This window comes from Uloborus diversus, chromosome 6 (assembly GCF_026930045.1).
Source record: "Uloborus diversus isolate 005 chromosome 6, Udiv.v.3.1, whole genome shotgun sequence".
NCBI classification, from domain to species: domain Eukaryota; kingdom Metazoa; phylum Arthropoda; class Arachnida; order Araneae; family Uloboridae; genus Uloborus; species Uloborus diversus.
The window spans coordinates 109281068-109293805 of NC_072736.1; the positions used below are offsets into that span (position 1 = coordinate 109281068).

A 12738-nucleotide genomic window follows, 5' to 3' on the forward strand; every position below is an offset into this window, starting at 1 on the left:
AATAAGTTTACAAAAGAAAAAGAAAAAAAGGAAAAATCTTGTTGAGCCTCCATTCAGAACAAAATAACGGTTAACAAAAATCGTAGTCGCGAGCACGAACTCTTGACTAAAATTGCGATCGCAAAAACGAACCCTTTACAAAAATCCTGACAGCAAGAACTAAAGTTTTGGTACTAAAATATGAAAATCGTACATTTGTGATGTTAAATATGTATTCTTTCATTTTCGTATTTTTCTACACTTAAAAAAAAGAAGGAAAAAAAAAACCCGCGGCAGAACGTTTCCAAGATTTTTCTAAAACTAGAGGATAAACTAATTAAGGAATTACTTTGAAAAATAGCAATTTTTTAGTCCCCCCCCCCCCCAAAAAAAACCCCAAAAATTACATTTTAGTCACTATTTCACTAATAGTCATTGTTTTTACAATTGCAAAATAGTCGCTCTTGCCAAAATTTTGGCTTAAATAATCGTCACAGTCGCCTTTGTTTCAAAATTGTGGCTTTAGCCACTTTTTTAGTCGCCAGTGGCAGCCTTGAAAAACGTGGATGTGCCTCAAATGACTTATTTTATATCAATAGGTTCATAGCTTAACGTAAGAACTTACCTAAAGAAAGCATGATGCTCTACGCAACATTTCCACAAATATTCACAACTTTCTTTGGATGCTAATAAAAACCCGTAAGTCATCTCGTCATTCTTCATGAAAAAAAAGAGTGAATTTGATAAGAAATATTTTAGTTATGATAAGTTTTTCAGGATACAATAGAAAAAGAAAAAAATATGATAACATTGTTAATTTTAAATAAATGCTTCAGTTTTTTACTTATCAAAATGTTTTCATATTTACTTCTCCTCTAAATTTTGCCGCACTTATGCATGATAATTGAATTCGGTTCAGGCATTTTAGGAGATATATATTGCCTCTTTTCAGTTTTAATTTTTATGTATAAATGTAGAGAAAACTTTTTTTTAAAGATGTTCTAGAAGCGAAGAGAAGAAAGACATACTAAGCTCTCTAACTATTCTCTGAATTCAAAACATTGATAAATGACACGCCCAAAATCAATATAAAATGTCATTCATTTATTTGCGTCAAAGCCAATAAAACGAAAGAAAATATTAAAAAAAAAAAAGAAATTAATTTGAATTCTGAAATTTTGAATTCAAATTATGTTTTTCGCAATCACGACATGACCTTACTCATTGGACTTATTGTTTCTAGAAATGACTCCTGTCCCCCCCCCCCCCCCCAAGCCTGCCTCTCCTCCTGGGCGGTTACGTGCGTATAGTTGTGTGTGCAGTCGCACGTGCGTGCACATATAGGCTTGTGTGTGTGCGTAGACCTGTGTGTATGCACTTATACGTGTGTGTATGTGCGTGTGTGTAACGGCGTGTGTGTGAGAGTGTGTAGGTGCGCAACGATGCATGTGCGTGAGCGTGTGTGTGTGTGTGTGTGTAGGACATGGACGCCACCGACCAGGAGAAGCGGCTAAAGGAGGACAGTGCTCAAGACCGTCTACCGGTGATGATGCAGAGGTCCCTGGTCCAAGCTGAAAATGGAACCACAACGCCAAGGATCGTCAAATGAAAACAATAAGCAATCGTAATTGCTCAATAAATCAATCAATAAAATAAAATTACTCAATAAAATAAAAGACTTACAAATAATTTGCTTAATCTATTTCCTTGCTCGGGTGTGACATATTTTCGCATGTATTTGCACTTTATTCCCAAACTTTTAGGTTTTTAACTGCGATATATTCGAGAAAAGGAGCCATTATATGTGTATGATAATATGAAGTATCAGCTTTCGAAAAAATTTATGTACTTTAAAAAATAACGGTTTTTTTCGTGTGAAGGGCGTGACTATACAGTAGGGTGGAACGAAAAAAACGAAGTTTTTATTTTCGAATCGTAATAGTGCGGAAAAGTTGCGATTGGTGAAGACTTACAAAACAAAACAAAGATTTTTAAAATCGGATAATATCTTCCGATCCCGCAACGAGCCTGAATATTTGAAAAAATGGAAAATTTCGTGTTTTCTTAGTGATTTTTCAAAAATTTTGTTTTATGTTTCTTTTTAAAGCTCTAAGATGGAAAAGTTACGATTAGTGAAACCTTCAGAAATAAAAAAAAAATTTGAAATCGAATGATACCTTCAGATCCAGAACCAATCCTAAAAAATCGAAAAAGTTGAGAATTTCAGGATTTTTCCGAATTTTTAACATTTTTGGATCAATGTACTTTTTCAGGCTACAGAACGGAGAAGTTACGTTTAGTGAAGACTTCAAAGTGAAAAAAAAAAATATCTTTTTGAAATAAAACAATATCTTCCGATCGCGCAACGAACCTACACGTTTGAAAAAATGTAAACTTTAAGCCCTTTTTTCAGCTTTTTTTTTCTTTTAGTTTAACGATCCTCATAAGTTCGGTATAAAATACTAATAGAAGAACGTTTGTTTATAAAACAAATGTGATATTTTAGTACTAGAGCCTGCCTGTAAATTGTCCACATGGCCCTTTAATCTCGCGATACTCATATTTGTTTATGCCGCTTAGTACAGTGTATGCATCTAATACGCCCCATTAGCGAAATAAAGAACCGCAAAAATTTCACAGACGGTGCCATTCATGTTCACAGAACAATTCAAACCTGTCGATATTTACCTGAGAATCTAAAACAAGTTGTTTACTAGGGTGGAACGAAAAAAACAAAGTTTTTATTTTTGAATTGTAATAGTGCAGAAAAGTTGCGATTGGTGAAGACTTAAAAAACAAAACAAAAATTTTTAAATATCTTCCGATCCCGCAACGAGCCTAAAAATTTGAAAAAAAAATGGAAAATTTCATGTGTTCTTAGAGATTTTTTAAAAATGTTGCTCCAACGTTTCTTTTTAATGCTCTAAGACGGAAAAGTTACGATGGTAAAGATTTCAGAAATTTAAAAAAACATTTTGAAATCAAATAATACCTTCTGATCCAGGAACAAGCATGAAAAGTAAAAAAATTGAGAATTTCATCTTTTCTTAGTGATTAAAAATAAAATTGTTCTTGTTTTTTTCCCCGGTGTTACAGGGAAAAGCCTTTAAAAAAACCCTATATTACACATAAACATTAATTTATTTCTTGACTTTTAAGGTATATTCGAAACAAGCAAAACTACCATTCTTTACAACAATGAAACATTTTCAAATAATAGAAAGTTATAAAATATTTACCAAATTTACAATCCAGTATACAAGTCTTATTGTTTTACGTGTTAGTTGTTGAAGCTAATTTATAATCAGATTTTTTGGAAAATTCGGGCATAATTGATCTGGATTTCAATGTTGCTCTTATGTAGCCATCTTTTGATTTAAATCCACACACTTTGAGTGAAGCTTCCGTCATTAGCTTCACACATCTTTCGACAGCTTGCGTATGGCAGAGGAATAGTTTTATATCCCAATCGGGTATTGTGCCTGTTACAATAAAATTTTCAATGTCTTTGTTAGGAACTTTTCGAAGAAAAGGTGGAGAAGATAGCTTTGTCGTGTTCCAATTAATAATCTCTGTGTAACCTTCTGCTTCGAAATTTAGAGATGGAATGACAAAGTTTCTAATGCTTTTGCCTTTAGAAACAGATTCTCTGGCTTTTAAGACGTTTTTAAATGCTAGTTCTCTTATGTGCCCCCTTTCATTAAACACCATTGCCATTAATAAGTTTTCGGGATGCGCAAAGAAAGAGTTTCTTTCAATGACAGGGCAAACAACTTGTTTTAGATTGTCAGGTAAGTATCGACAGATTTGAATTGTTCAGAAACCATGAATGGCATCGTCTGTGAAATTTTTGCGGTTCTTTATTTCGCTAATGGGGCGTATTAGATGCATACACTGTACTAAGCGGCATAAACAAATATAAGTATCGCGGGATTAAAGGGCCATGTGAACAATTTACAGGCAGGCTCTAGTACTGAAATATCACATTTGTTTTATAAACAAACGTTCTTCCATTAGTATTTCATACCGAACTTATGAGGATCGTTAAACTAAAAGAAAAAAAAAAGCTGAAAAAAGGGCTTAAAGTTTACATTTTTTCAAACATGTAGGTTCGTTGCGCGATCGGAAGATATTGTTTTATTTCAAAAAGATATTTTTTTTTCACTTTGAAGTCTTCACTAAACGTAACTTCTCCGTTCTGTAGCCTGAAAAAGTACATTCATCCAAAAATGTTAAAAATTCGGAAAAATCCTGAAATTCTCAACTTTTTCGATTTTTTAGGCTTGGTTCTGGATCAGAAGGTATTATTCGATTTCAAATTTTTTTTTAATTTCTGAAGGTTTCACCAATCGTAACTTTTCATCTTAGAGCTTTAAAAAGAAACATAAAACAAAATTTTTGAAAAATCACTAAGAAAACACGAAATTTTCCATTTTTTCAAATATTCAGGCTCGTTGCGGGATCGGAAGATATTATCCGATTTTAAAAATCTTTGTTTTGTTTTGTAAGTCTTCACCAATCGCAACTTTTCCGCACTATTACGATTCGAAAATAAAAACTTTGTTTTTTTCGTTCCACCCTACTATACAGTCACTGTCGCAACTTGAAGAGAACAAAGTGCAAATATAAACGTAAAAATACCTCATTTGGGTAAATGGATTGAGCAAACAGATGCACACAGCTAGGAGATCATTGGAGGTCACCGTGACCTCCAAAAAACTTCCTCATTCGACAAATTTTGTCTGATGATTCGCCAAAGTTATCAGCATCGGGCAAATTTTGGAGTACTATTCGGCAGAATTACCATCACTCGGCGAAATTTCGAGTTTTATTTCGCAAAATTATTATTATTCGGCAAAATTATCATCATTCATCAAAATTTGGAGCTCTATTCGGCGAATTGAGAATTTCGGAAAGCCCAAAAATTTGAGTTCGGGGAGCTCCTGGTGAGCAAACATGTAAGTTGTGGCGTATCGGCATAATTTAACTTTTGAAATTTGTTTTGTGAACCTCCATTTAAATGACCCACCAGCCACCACTGTTTATATGCATAACTGAAGTTCTACAACAGTGGTGCTCAACGATTCTTCACCCGAGGGCCGCACCTAACATAAAGATGAATCTCGCGAGCCAGAACACATATAAAGTTTAATTACATTCGTTTTTTTTTTTTTTCCATCCTTGACTAGGGGGCTCCGCTCCCCGCTAGCTTTTACAAATGTTAATAGAATAAATAAAAAAGTTCTAAGTCATTAAAGCCTAACCGGAAAGTCGATGATGTAATTAACGGATAGTTTTCCATTCAAAACAATAAACCGATACATTTTCTAAGCTATTTTAACAGCATTTTTTTTTTTTTTTAATTTTTTTCTCTCGACTTAACCACATTGATTTCGGAGCTACTTATATTTTAAGTCTTGCAATACAAGACAGGGTTAAGGAAAGATTCCAAGACCTTTTTTTAAGGCTTAAAAAAAAAGGGAAAGATTCGTTTTTCATCATGAACAAGTTAAAACTCTGAAAACTAAAGAATAGAATAGACTACAAAAAGGGCAAATCTAACTTGGCAACGCACATAATGTCAAGGACGTGGTCAGCCTTTATAAAGCTACCAAGTTAGCTTTGAATCAACTACGACACTACGAGTATAGTATGCCGGACATGTAATTCGTATTCGACTTTAGCTACAGGTTATAAATTTTCAGAACCTTGTAAACAGTAGCGTAGTGAGAAATTTTTCATGGGGGGGGGGAGGTCATTTGAAAATTTTCGAAATTAAAAGTCAAAAAGCGAAATTTTATGCCCTTGCATGTGTGTTCATACACATAATTTTGCTGCTTCGTGGGGGGAGACCCCTCGTTCCATCCTCCCTTGGCTACGCCACTGGTTTGTGAAGGGATTTATCGCGCGTACGTATCAATTGTTGCGTTCATCAAAGGAATCTTTTGTTAGGGAATGAGTCGAAACGCATCAAATTAATTCATTTGCGATCAGACTGAGTTCTATAAATTCTGCTGTAGCTCTACAGAACAAATGAGAACCAAATTGCCTTCTCACAGTGTCACAAGATGTCATTCTCAAGCCTGCCGCTGCAATCAGATCGCATTTCTCAGATTTGAGGTAAGCAGTAGAATACGTAATAGACGATGGTGATTAGGATTCTACGACGGATCAACCAGTTGATCTCGAGGTCTCGTCGGCAAATCAACTGATTCACTTTCATATTTCAGGTTTTTTTATTCATTTATTTATTTTTTTTAAAGAAAGCGTTCCTGTTCACAGATAGTGATAGTCTACACATCTAATGTATCACAAGCAAAAGGGACTTTGGAAATACTAACGATCGTTATTTCGTGCCTTGTTATGCTACTCATACAGCTCAGCTATATCCTTTGTCTCGCAAAAATTTGAAGGCACTAAAAGTTAGCTAAGAATTTAAAACCGCATTCAAGAAGTGAAATCGTGCTTTTTCACTTCTCTCTTTGTGCCCGTTTTAGCCAACAAATAAAACAGGGATCTTTTCAAATTAACTGAATTCACTGCAGTTTAGGCAACCGCTGTTTAAATTCCTATTTCACCAAAAAAAATTAATAAATAAATATTAAAAATTCAATTAAAAAAAACAATTGACAAGATAAGTTTTTTCTTTAAAATACCTTACTAATATCAGAATTATCAAAACTGGAGTATGATGTTGGATTTTTTTGCTTTTGAGCATCGCGTTTATTGTAGCGTTATCCGAAAGTGCGCTGTGATATATCCGTTTTCGGATATATGATGCTTTTTTTTTTTTTCAAACAAGTGTGATATAACGAAGAACTGCGTAAAAAGTCTAGAACAGTGAACTCCATGGTGGCACAGGGTGAACAGTAAAGTACAGGGTGATTTTATAAAAGATTTAAAAAATAATAATAATAATACAAATGGTGGGGTATCGGACGTGTATATTTCTAAAAATAAAAATGGTACAAAAAAAATTATTTTTTTCAAACTTAAATCATTCTAAAGATTTTCTATGTACCCTCTTTCTGATGCCTGAACGATAGCGCACCTGGTTTCAAATTCCTATCATACGCGTTGTAGCATGTATGCAGTCGCATAAGAAATCGCTGCAGTGATGCAATTTTTCAGTTCGGCAAGATCAGCGGTAAGTAGGGTATAAACAGTGTCCTTCACATATCCTCACAGGAAAAAATTCCATGGTGTTAGGCCTGGTGACCTAAGGAAAGGGGGGCGAATCCTAAAGTGCAAGATCACTTCTCCCTTAATCACCATTTTGACTAAATGAATAAGAAATATCGGGTAAAACGATAACACGTAGAGAAATCTAGTGGCAGCCAATTAAAACTTTTGAACCCAATTTTTCATTCAAGCTCCTCCAGAGAGCGATAGGTTCAATGTTCTCAAATCGGCAGAGTTATAAAACTCCACCATTTCTTTTGATTCATTCCGTACATAACAAGATGTCGAAGAAATGAGATGTGCACCAACTTGTCTCCATTTCTTTATGATCTAAAATTATTCCCAAGTCGAAAAGAAGCAAAAAATTGAATTTAAATTGTCAAATTTTGTTCAAGTACATAATAGAAATCTATATATCAAATTCTTGTTGAATCCTTCAAGAGGCGTGAGTTTGTACTTGGTAAAAACTATGCAAGTAATTAACAGCTTTCTGAAATCTTCGCGTGGAAGATTCTACTTACTTTTTTTTCAAAATAAACAGCTCAAAATGAACTTTTTTCAAATGAATTTTGAAAATTACGGTACATAAAGAAAGAACAATATTTTATGTAATAAAACTTGCATTGAAACATTATACGCTTTATTCTTGTCAATAAATTTGCACCTTCAAAAAAAAGGTTGGAAATATTTCACTTTTTTTCCCATGGGGCAAAGTGAAAAATAAAATATTTTTATAAAGAAATAGTTTCTATTTGATTGTTAAAGATATTTTTAATCAAATAAATGAGTAAATAAAAGAATGAATAAATAATTAAAAATAAAATGAAACAATAAACGAATAAATAAATAGATAAAAATTTAATGCACGAAAAAAAATTAAATTAATGAATAAAAAAATAAGAGAATTTTTTGATGAAAGAATGCTTATGAAACAACAAATTAATCAATATACGTAAGTGATTTTATAAAAGATTGAATAAGCAAAAAAAATGGACTATTTCACTTTGTCTCGCAAGTGAATGGGACAAAGTGAAATAGTTCATTGACTAAATGTGCAAAGCATTTGAAATACAATGAGTTTAATATTAAACAAACAAACAAACACTGCACCAAATATTAGTAGATCTTAATTAATATTTAAAATGTTAGTACCAATAACTCGATTATTTAATAAAAACAAAAATAATTTTTGATTTACAACGAAATATTACAATATGAGTTTCAATATTTGAAAATTGCTTGTGTTATCATATTCTTTGATTTTCATTGGCAATTTTTTCTGGACTGGAGTAGACTACATGTGTTACTATATAGTTAAAATATTACTTGGCAGGTGGCGCTAAAAACATTAATATTTCACCATTTCACTTTGCCCCACGTTCCCCAACATATTTTAGATTGAAAAAGAAAAAATTCAAATAATTAAATTTTTATATAAATAATACTTACGGCTTTATCTACAACCCGAACCATAAAATATTTTCCTTTGAAGAAGACTTTGTTAATCCTAGGCCTGAAATTGCATTTTGTTTAAAATATAGCTAAAAGAAAATCATTATTGAAACTGATTTCTAAAAATATAACAGAAAAAAGAATGAAAAAGCGTTTTAAATTGAATATACATGTTTTTTCTTTCAAATACATCATCAGAACATGTTTTGTAAGAAAAAAATAAAGCTCAGTATGAATTATTAGAATATAAAATAAATGCAGAAAAAAAAAGCTACTTTGGATTTTACAAAGAGTCTAAAAATTATACAAATAAAGAAAATCCTGAATGAAAGGTACTCTATCACCGGTGGAAGTTCGTAATTTTCAAATATTCTATGAGGGGGAAAAAGCATCAAGGAGATTAAGACTAATTAAAAAAAATGAAGTCAAGAACAATAACATGTAAGCTTTTTAATCAGCGGCGTACCTTGCGTAGGTGACACCCGGGGTGGTAATATGTGGTGTCATCCGCCCCCCCCCCCTCCAAAAAAATCTAAAGAATTTTTTTTTTATGTAAAGAATTTTATGTAACTTTCAGAAACAACTACATTTGTGTTTATAACGGAATTTTAAGTGAGCTAATGGACAAAAAACAATTAATGGGGGGGGGGGGATCTGAAGGTTCACCCGCCGGAAATTTTTTTAATGTGTAATCTTAAAAATGCTTTAAATTCTTAAATTTGAAATTTTTGCTTCATATTTTTGAAAAATTGGCAATTCCACTATTGGTGTAACCCCCCAGACGGGTGACACCCGAGGCGAACCACCTTACCTCCCCTCCCCCTTTAGCGACGCCACTGCTTTAATGCACTTGCCGTCAAACGTTTTGAGGTGTACCAAAACAATTGTTCTTCAGAAACATGTATATATATTTTTTTATATTTAATTTATTAGTAAAGGAAAATACTTAAAATCCAAAATTATGTTTTGCATGGTAAATAAAAGATTAAATAAAAATTTATCAACAAAGCACAATTTTTATCCCAAAAATAACTTTTTGTGGGGCCGCAGCGAGGGTTTCGGGGCTAACTGCCCTGCCCTAGAACTTTAACCATCTTGCAGATCCTATGGTAATTTATACGTGCGATGACTGTTACGATGCTCCCGTCCTTCTTGGAGAAAATTCTGGTTTGCAAAAACCAAACCTACCCCTAAGGTAAGTCTGGTTAACCTCTAAGGTTGAATTCTGGCTAGCTGAGCTAGTGAGTTTATGTTATTCATTTATTTCATTTAAGTAACAAGAAAAAAAGTTGAACTTAATTATTTCGAAAGGAAAAATGTAATTGATTATTTATTATTCACTCAATTGCTCGTTCAAATATACTGACGCTTAGCGTTCTTACATAGCATCTCTCTCTCTCTGAACATATCTCTATAAATTATAATTACTTTCACTCAGGTTAACAAATTTTCTGTTGTATTCCAGTTTTAATCCAAAAACGCTTACCAGAAGTAAATGTTAATTTTACTTTTATTCTTCATGATCACTATCCCACTTGGCGTTAATCCTAATAAATACTCGACATGATCGTCTCCCTAGAAATTCAAATTAAATATATAAGTAAGAGCTAAAAAAAGTCCAAATTTTTACATAAATCAAATTGTTCTTTAATGAAAACTTAATATTTGAAAATGAAAACCTAATATTTGAAAATGAAAACTTAATATTTACCATAAAGGCTAAAATCTACTCAGAATGTAATTCGACTCTAGAATAATAGTTTTTAATAGGAAGCGTTGCAATCGACGGAGTGTATGTATTAGAATAGTTCATTTCATTTTGTTTCCGAAATTTTAGGGGGCGCAGAATTAAAAAGATACTAAAAATACTCTCAAACTAACATATGTGAAACCTGATTACATTTTGGAAGTCCTTTTGCCTCCGCACTGATTTTGAAATTTCGATTCGTTTATCTAGTCATATTAGTCAAGTTACGATCACTTGACTTAAAACAAAGAAAGCTTCGAAAACTTGTATTATTTAACATGTTTCAAATACTCGAAATTCACAAATCTATGCTTGCTTAGGTTCAGCCTTGAGTAAGTTTATTACTTTATTAACAAAATCAACTTTTTATGATTACTTTTTGTTTTGTTTGTTTTTTCATTGTTTTTGGCAGCAGAAAAATTCGGAATCGGCGGAGATTATGAAAGAGAAAGTAACTTAAGAAATAGTCTTTAATAAGAAAACGATAAACAATGAAATTAATAAACATACCATGACTGGATGCAAATCGACTCCATACATATCTAACCATTTCACTTTTTCCAGAAAAGTCATTTCGACTGCAGCAGGAACTTGACCTCTAGAAATAACCACACTCATAAGCAAGGTACGGTCACATTTCACTAAAAAATAAGCGAATCACCACAGATCCATCATAAGATGTTATTTTTTCTCTTATTTGCATAAATGAAGGTTTCCTCTTTTAAAGAAATCGGGTTAAAAAAAGCTCTGCGGTTGATTCAAGTGCATTAGCGGAAAAGTTTAAAGGAGTTCTAGAAAAGATCTAATAATAGAAAGCACGGATAATTACTGAGCACAGTCAGATGCAGTAACAATTTTGTTTTACAATAAATGTCTTTTTTTTTCTATTTTATGTACTATGTAATTGCTTTCGACACTTTGCCCTGTTTCAAATAGCAATACACAGTTTGGAGACAAAGACTAAATGCTATAAGATTTGAAACGAAAAATAATAAAATTCTTTTCTATTTATTTCTAGTTACGGAGAATTTCAAATAGTTTTGTCTATGAACCATTTTTTCCTGACGAAAGAAGTTGAGTCGATTCTATTAATAACTTGTTATAAGTTATATACAACCGGTATTCAATACAGGTGACGTCCTGCGCAGAAGTACAGTTTTTAAATACTCTGTCTCCCTGAGCATTAGTTTCATTAATTTCTTCAAAATAAAATAATGAATGGACAAACGAGAAAACTGTTTTCAGAAATGGGTTTTCCTCTATATTTTCTATTCATAAAAATGATTTTAAAAAATTTGCAACAACTCAATTGATTAAAAAAGAAAAGAATCCCACACCTGAAGGTAAAAAATTAGAGCTATCATTTTCTCTCAATGCATATTTCTTTTTTCACTCGGTCCATGCAACAAATGCCCAGCTTTTCAATAACATAAAGAACGAGTTCTACGTTGGCTTAAACAAGAGTAAATTTTAAACGCAAGAAGCTTCAGACAAACCAAAATTATTATGAGTTATCCCCTTGTTAAATGGTGGTGCGATACATTATTTTATTATTATTATTTTTCTCTCTTTCCTTCTTCCGTTTTTTTTTTTTTTTCCTTTCTTCCTTTTTATAAAAAAATATTTGCGTTACTTGAATATCAAGAGATACGATCGTCAAATCTGTCGTTGGAGCAGTTTCGTCCGCCCCCCTCCCCCCACCAATTGAGTATTTTAAAATGTATCCAAAATCCTCATAAATATAATAGCCATCACTAATCGAGTGACGCTTCTGACGTCACCTACAGTGGAACTCGCGCCATAGAATGATAATTTGATAATATTTATTGGTAATGTTTGACATGCAGGGAGATGCTTTATTTTGGCAAGGCTACACTGGATCCGGTAGCTTATCAGTTTTTCTGGTAAAACTATCATTTCAGGAGAATGAAGAAATGAAAAAATAGTCAAAAATAAACGCAATCAGCTGGAGTTGAAGGTTCGTACGCTCCTTCAAAACTCCTCCAATACTCCTTCATTCAGGAATTTTTTTTGAAGAGCCCTTCAAACTCTTTCATTTTGGTTTTAACTCCTTCAAAACTCCTTCTTTTTTAGTTCAAGACTGCATAATCTTCCTCTATGACGGTAACTTAAAATACTTCGATCGACAACTTAACTTCACCATAAGGGCGATTTCACTGTAGTAATTTCGTATATTTATTTTTTCATAAAGATTTGAGCTACAAATTTATCATAGAAGTCATAAAAGTTAAAGGTGAAAATATTATTAGATGACTTAGATATTTCATAAGTGAAGTAAAACATACTTATAAATGATGCTTGGCTATTTTTTCAAGTTTTATGATTATTGTTTTCACTCCAGTTGGAAGGGGGTCTAC

At 32.6% G+C, this 12738-nt stretch overlaps 1 protein-coding gene across 1 annotated transcript in view; it reads right to left on the reverse strand.

Moving 5' to 3' along the window:
* Positions 1-12738, reverse strand: part of LOC129224079 (band 4.1-like protein 4) — a 173097-nt gene that overhangs the window by 64016 nt on the left and 96343 nt on the right. Inside the window, exons 7-10 of the mRNA XM_054858480.1 lie at positions 10871-10958; positions 10100-10188; positions 8611-8674; positions 605-696 (exon numbers count right to left, since the gene is read on the reverse strand). Coding sequence (XP_054714455.1) covers positions 605-696; positions 8611-8674; positions 10100-10188; positions 10871-10958 — 333 coding nt within the window. The remainder of the gene's footprint in view (positions 1-604; positions 697-8610; positions 8675-10099; positions 10189-10870; positions 10959-12738) is intronic.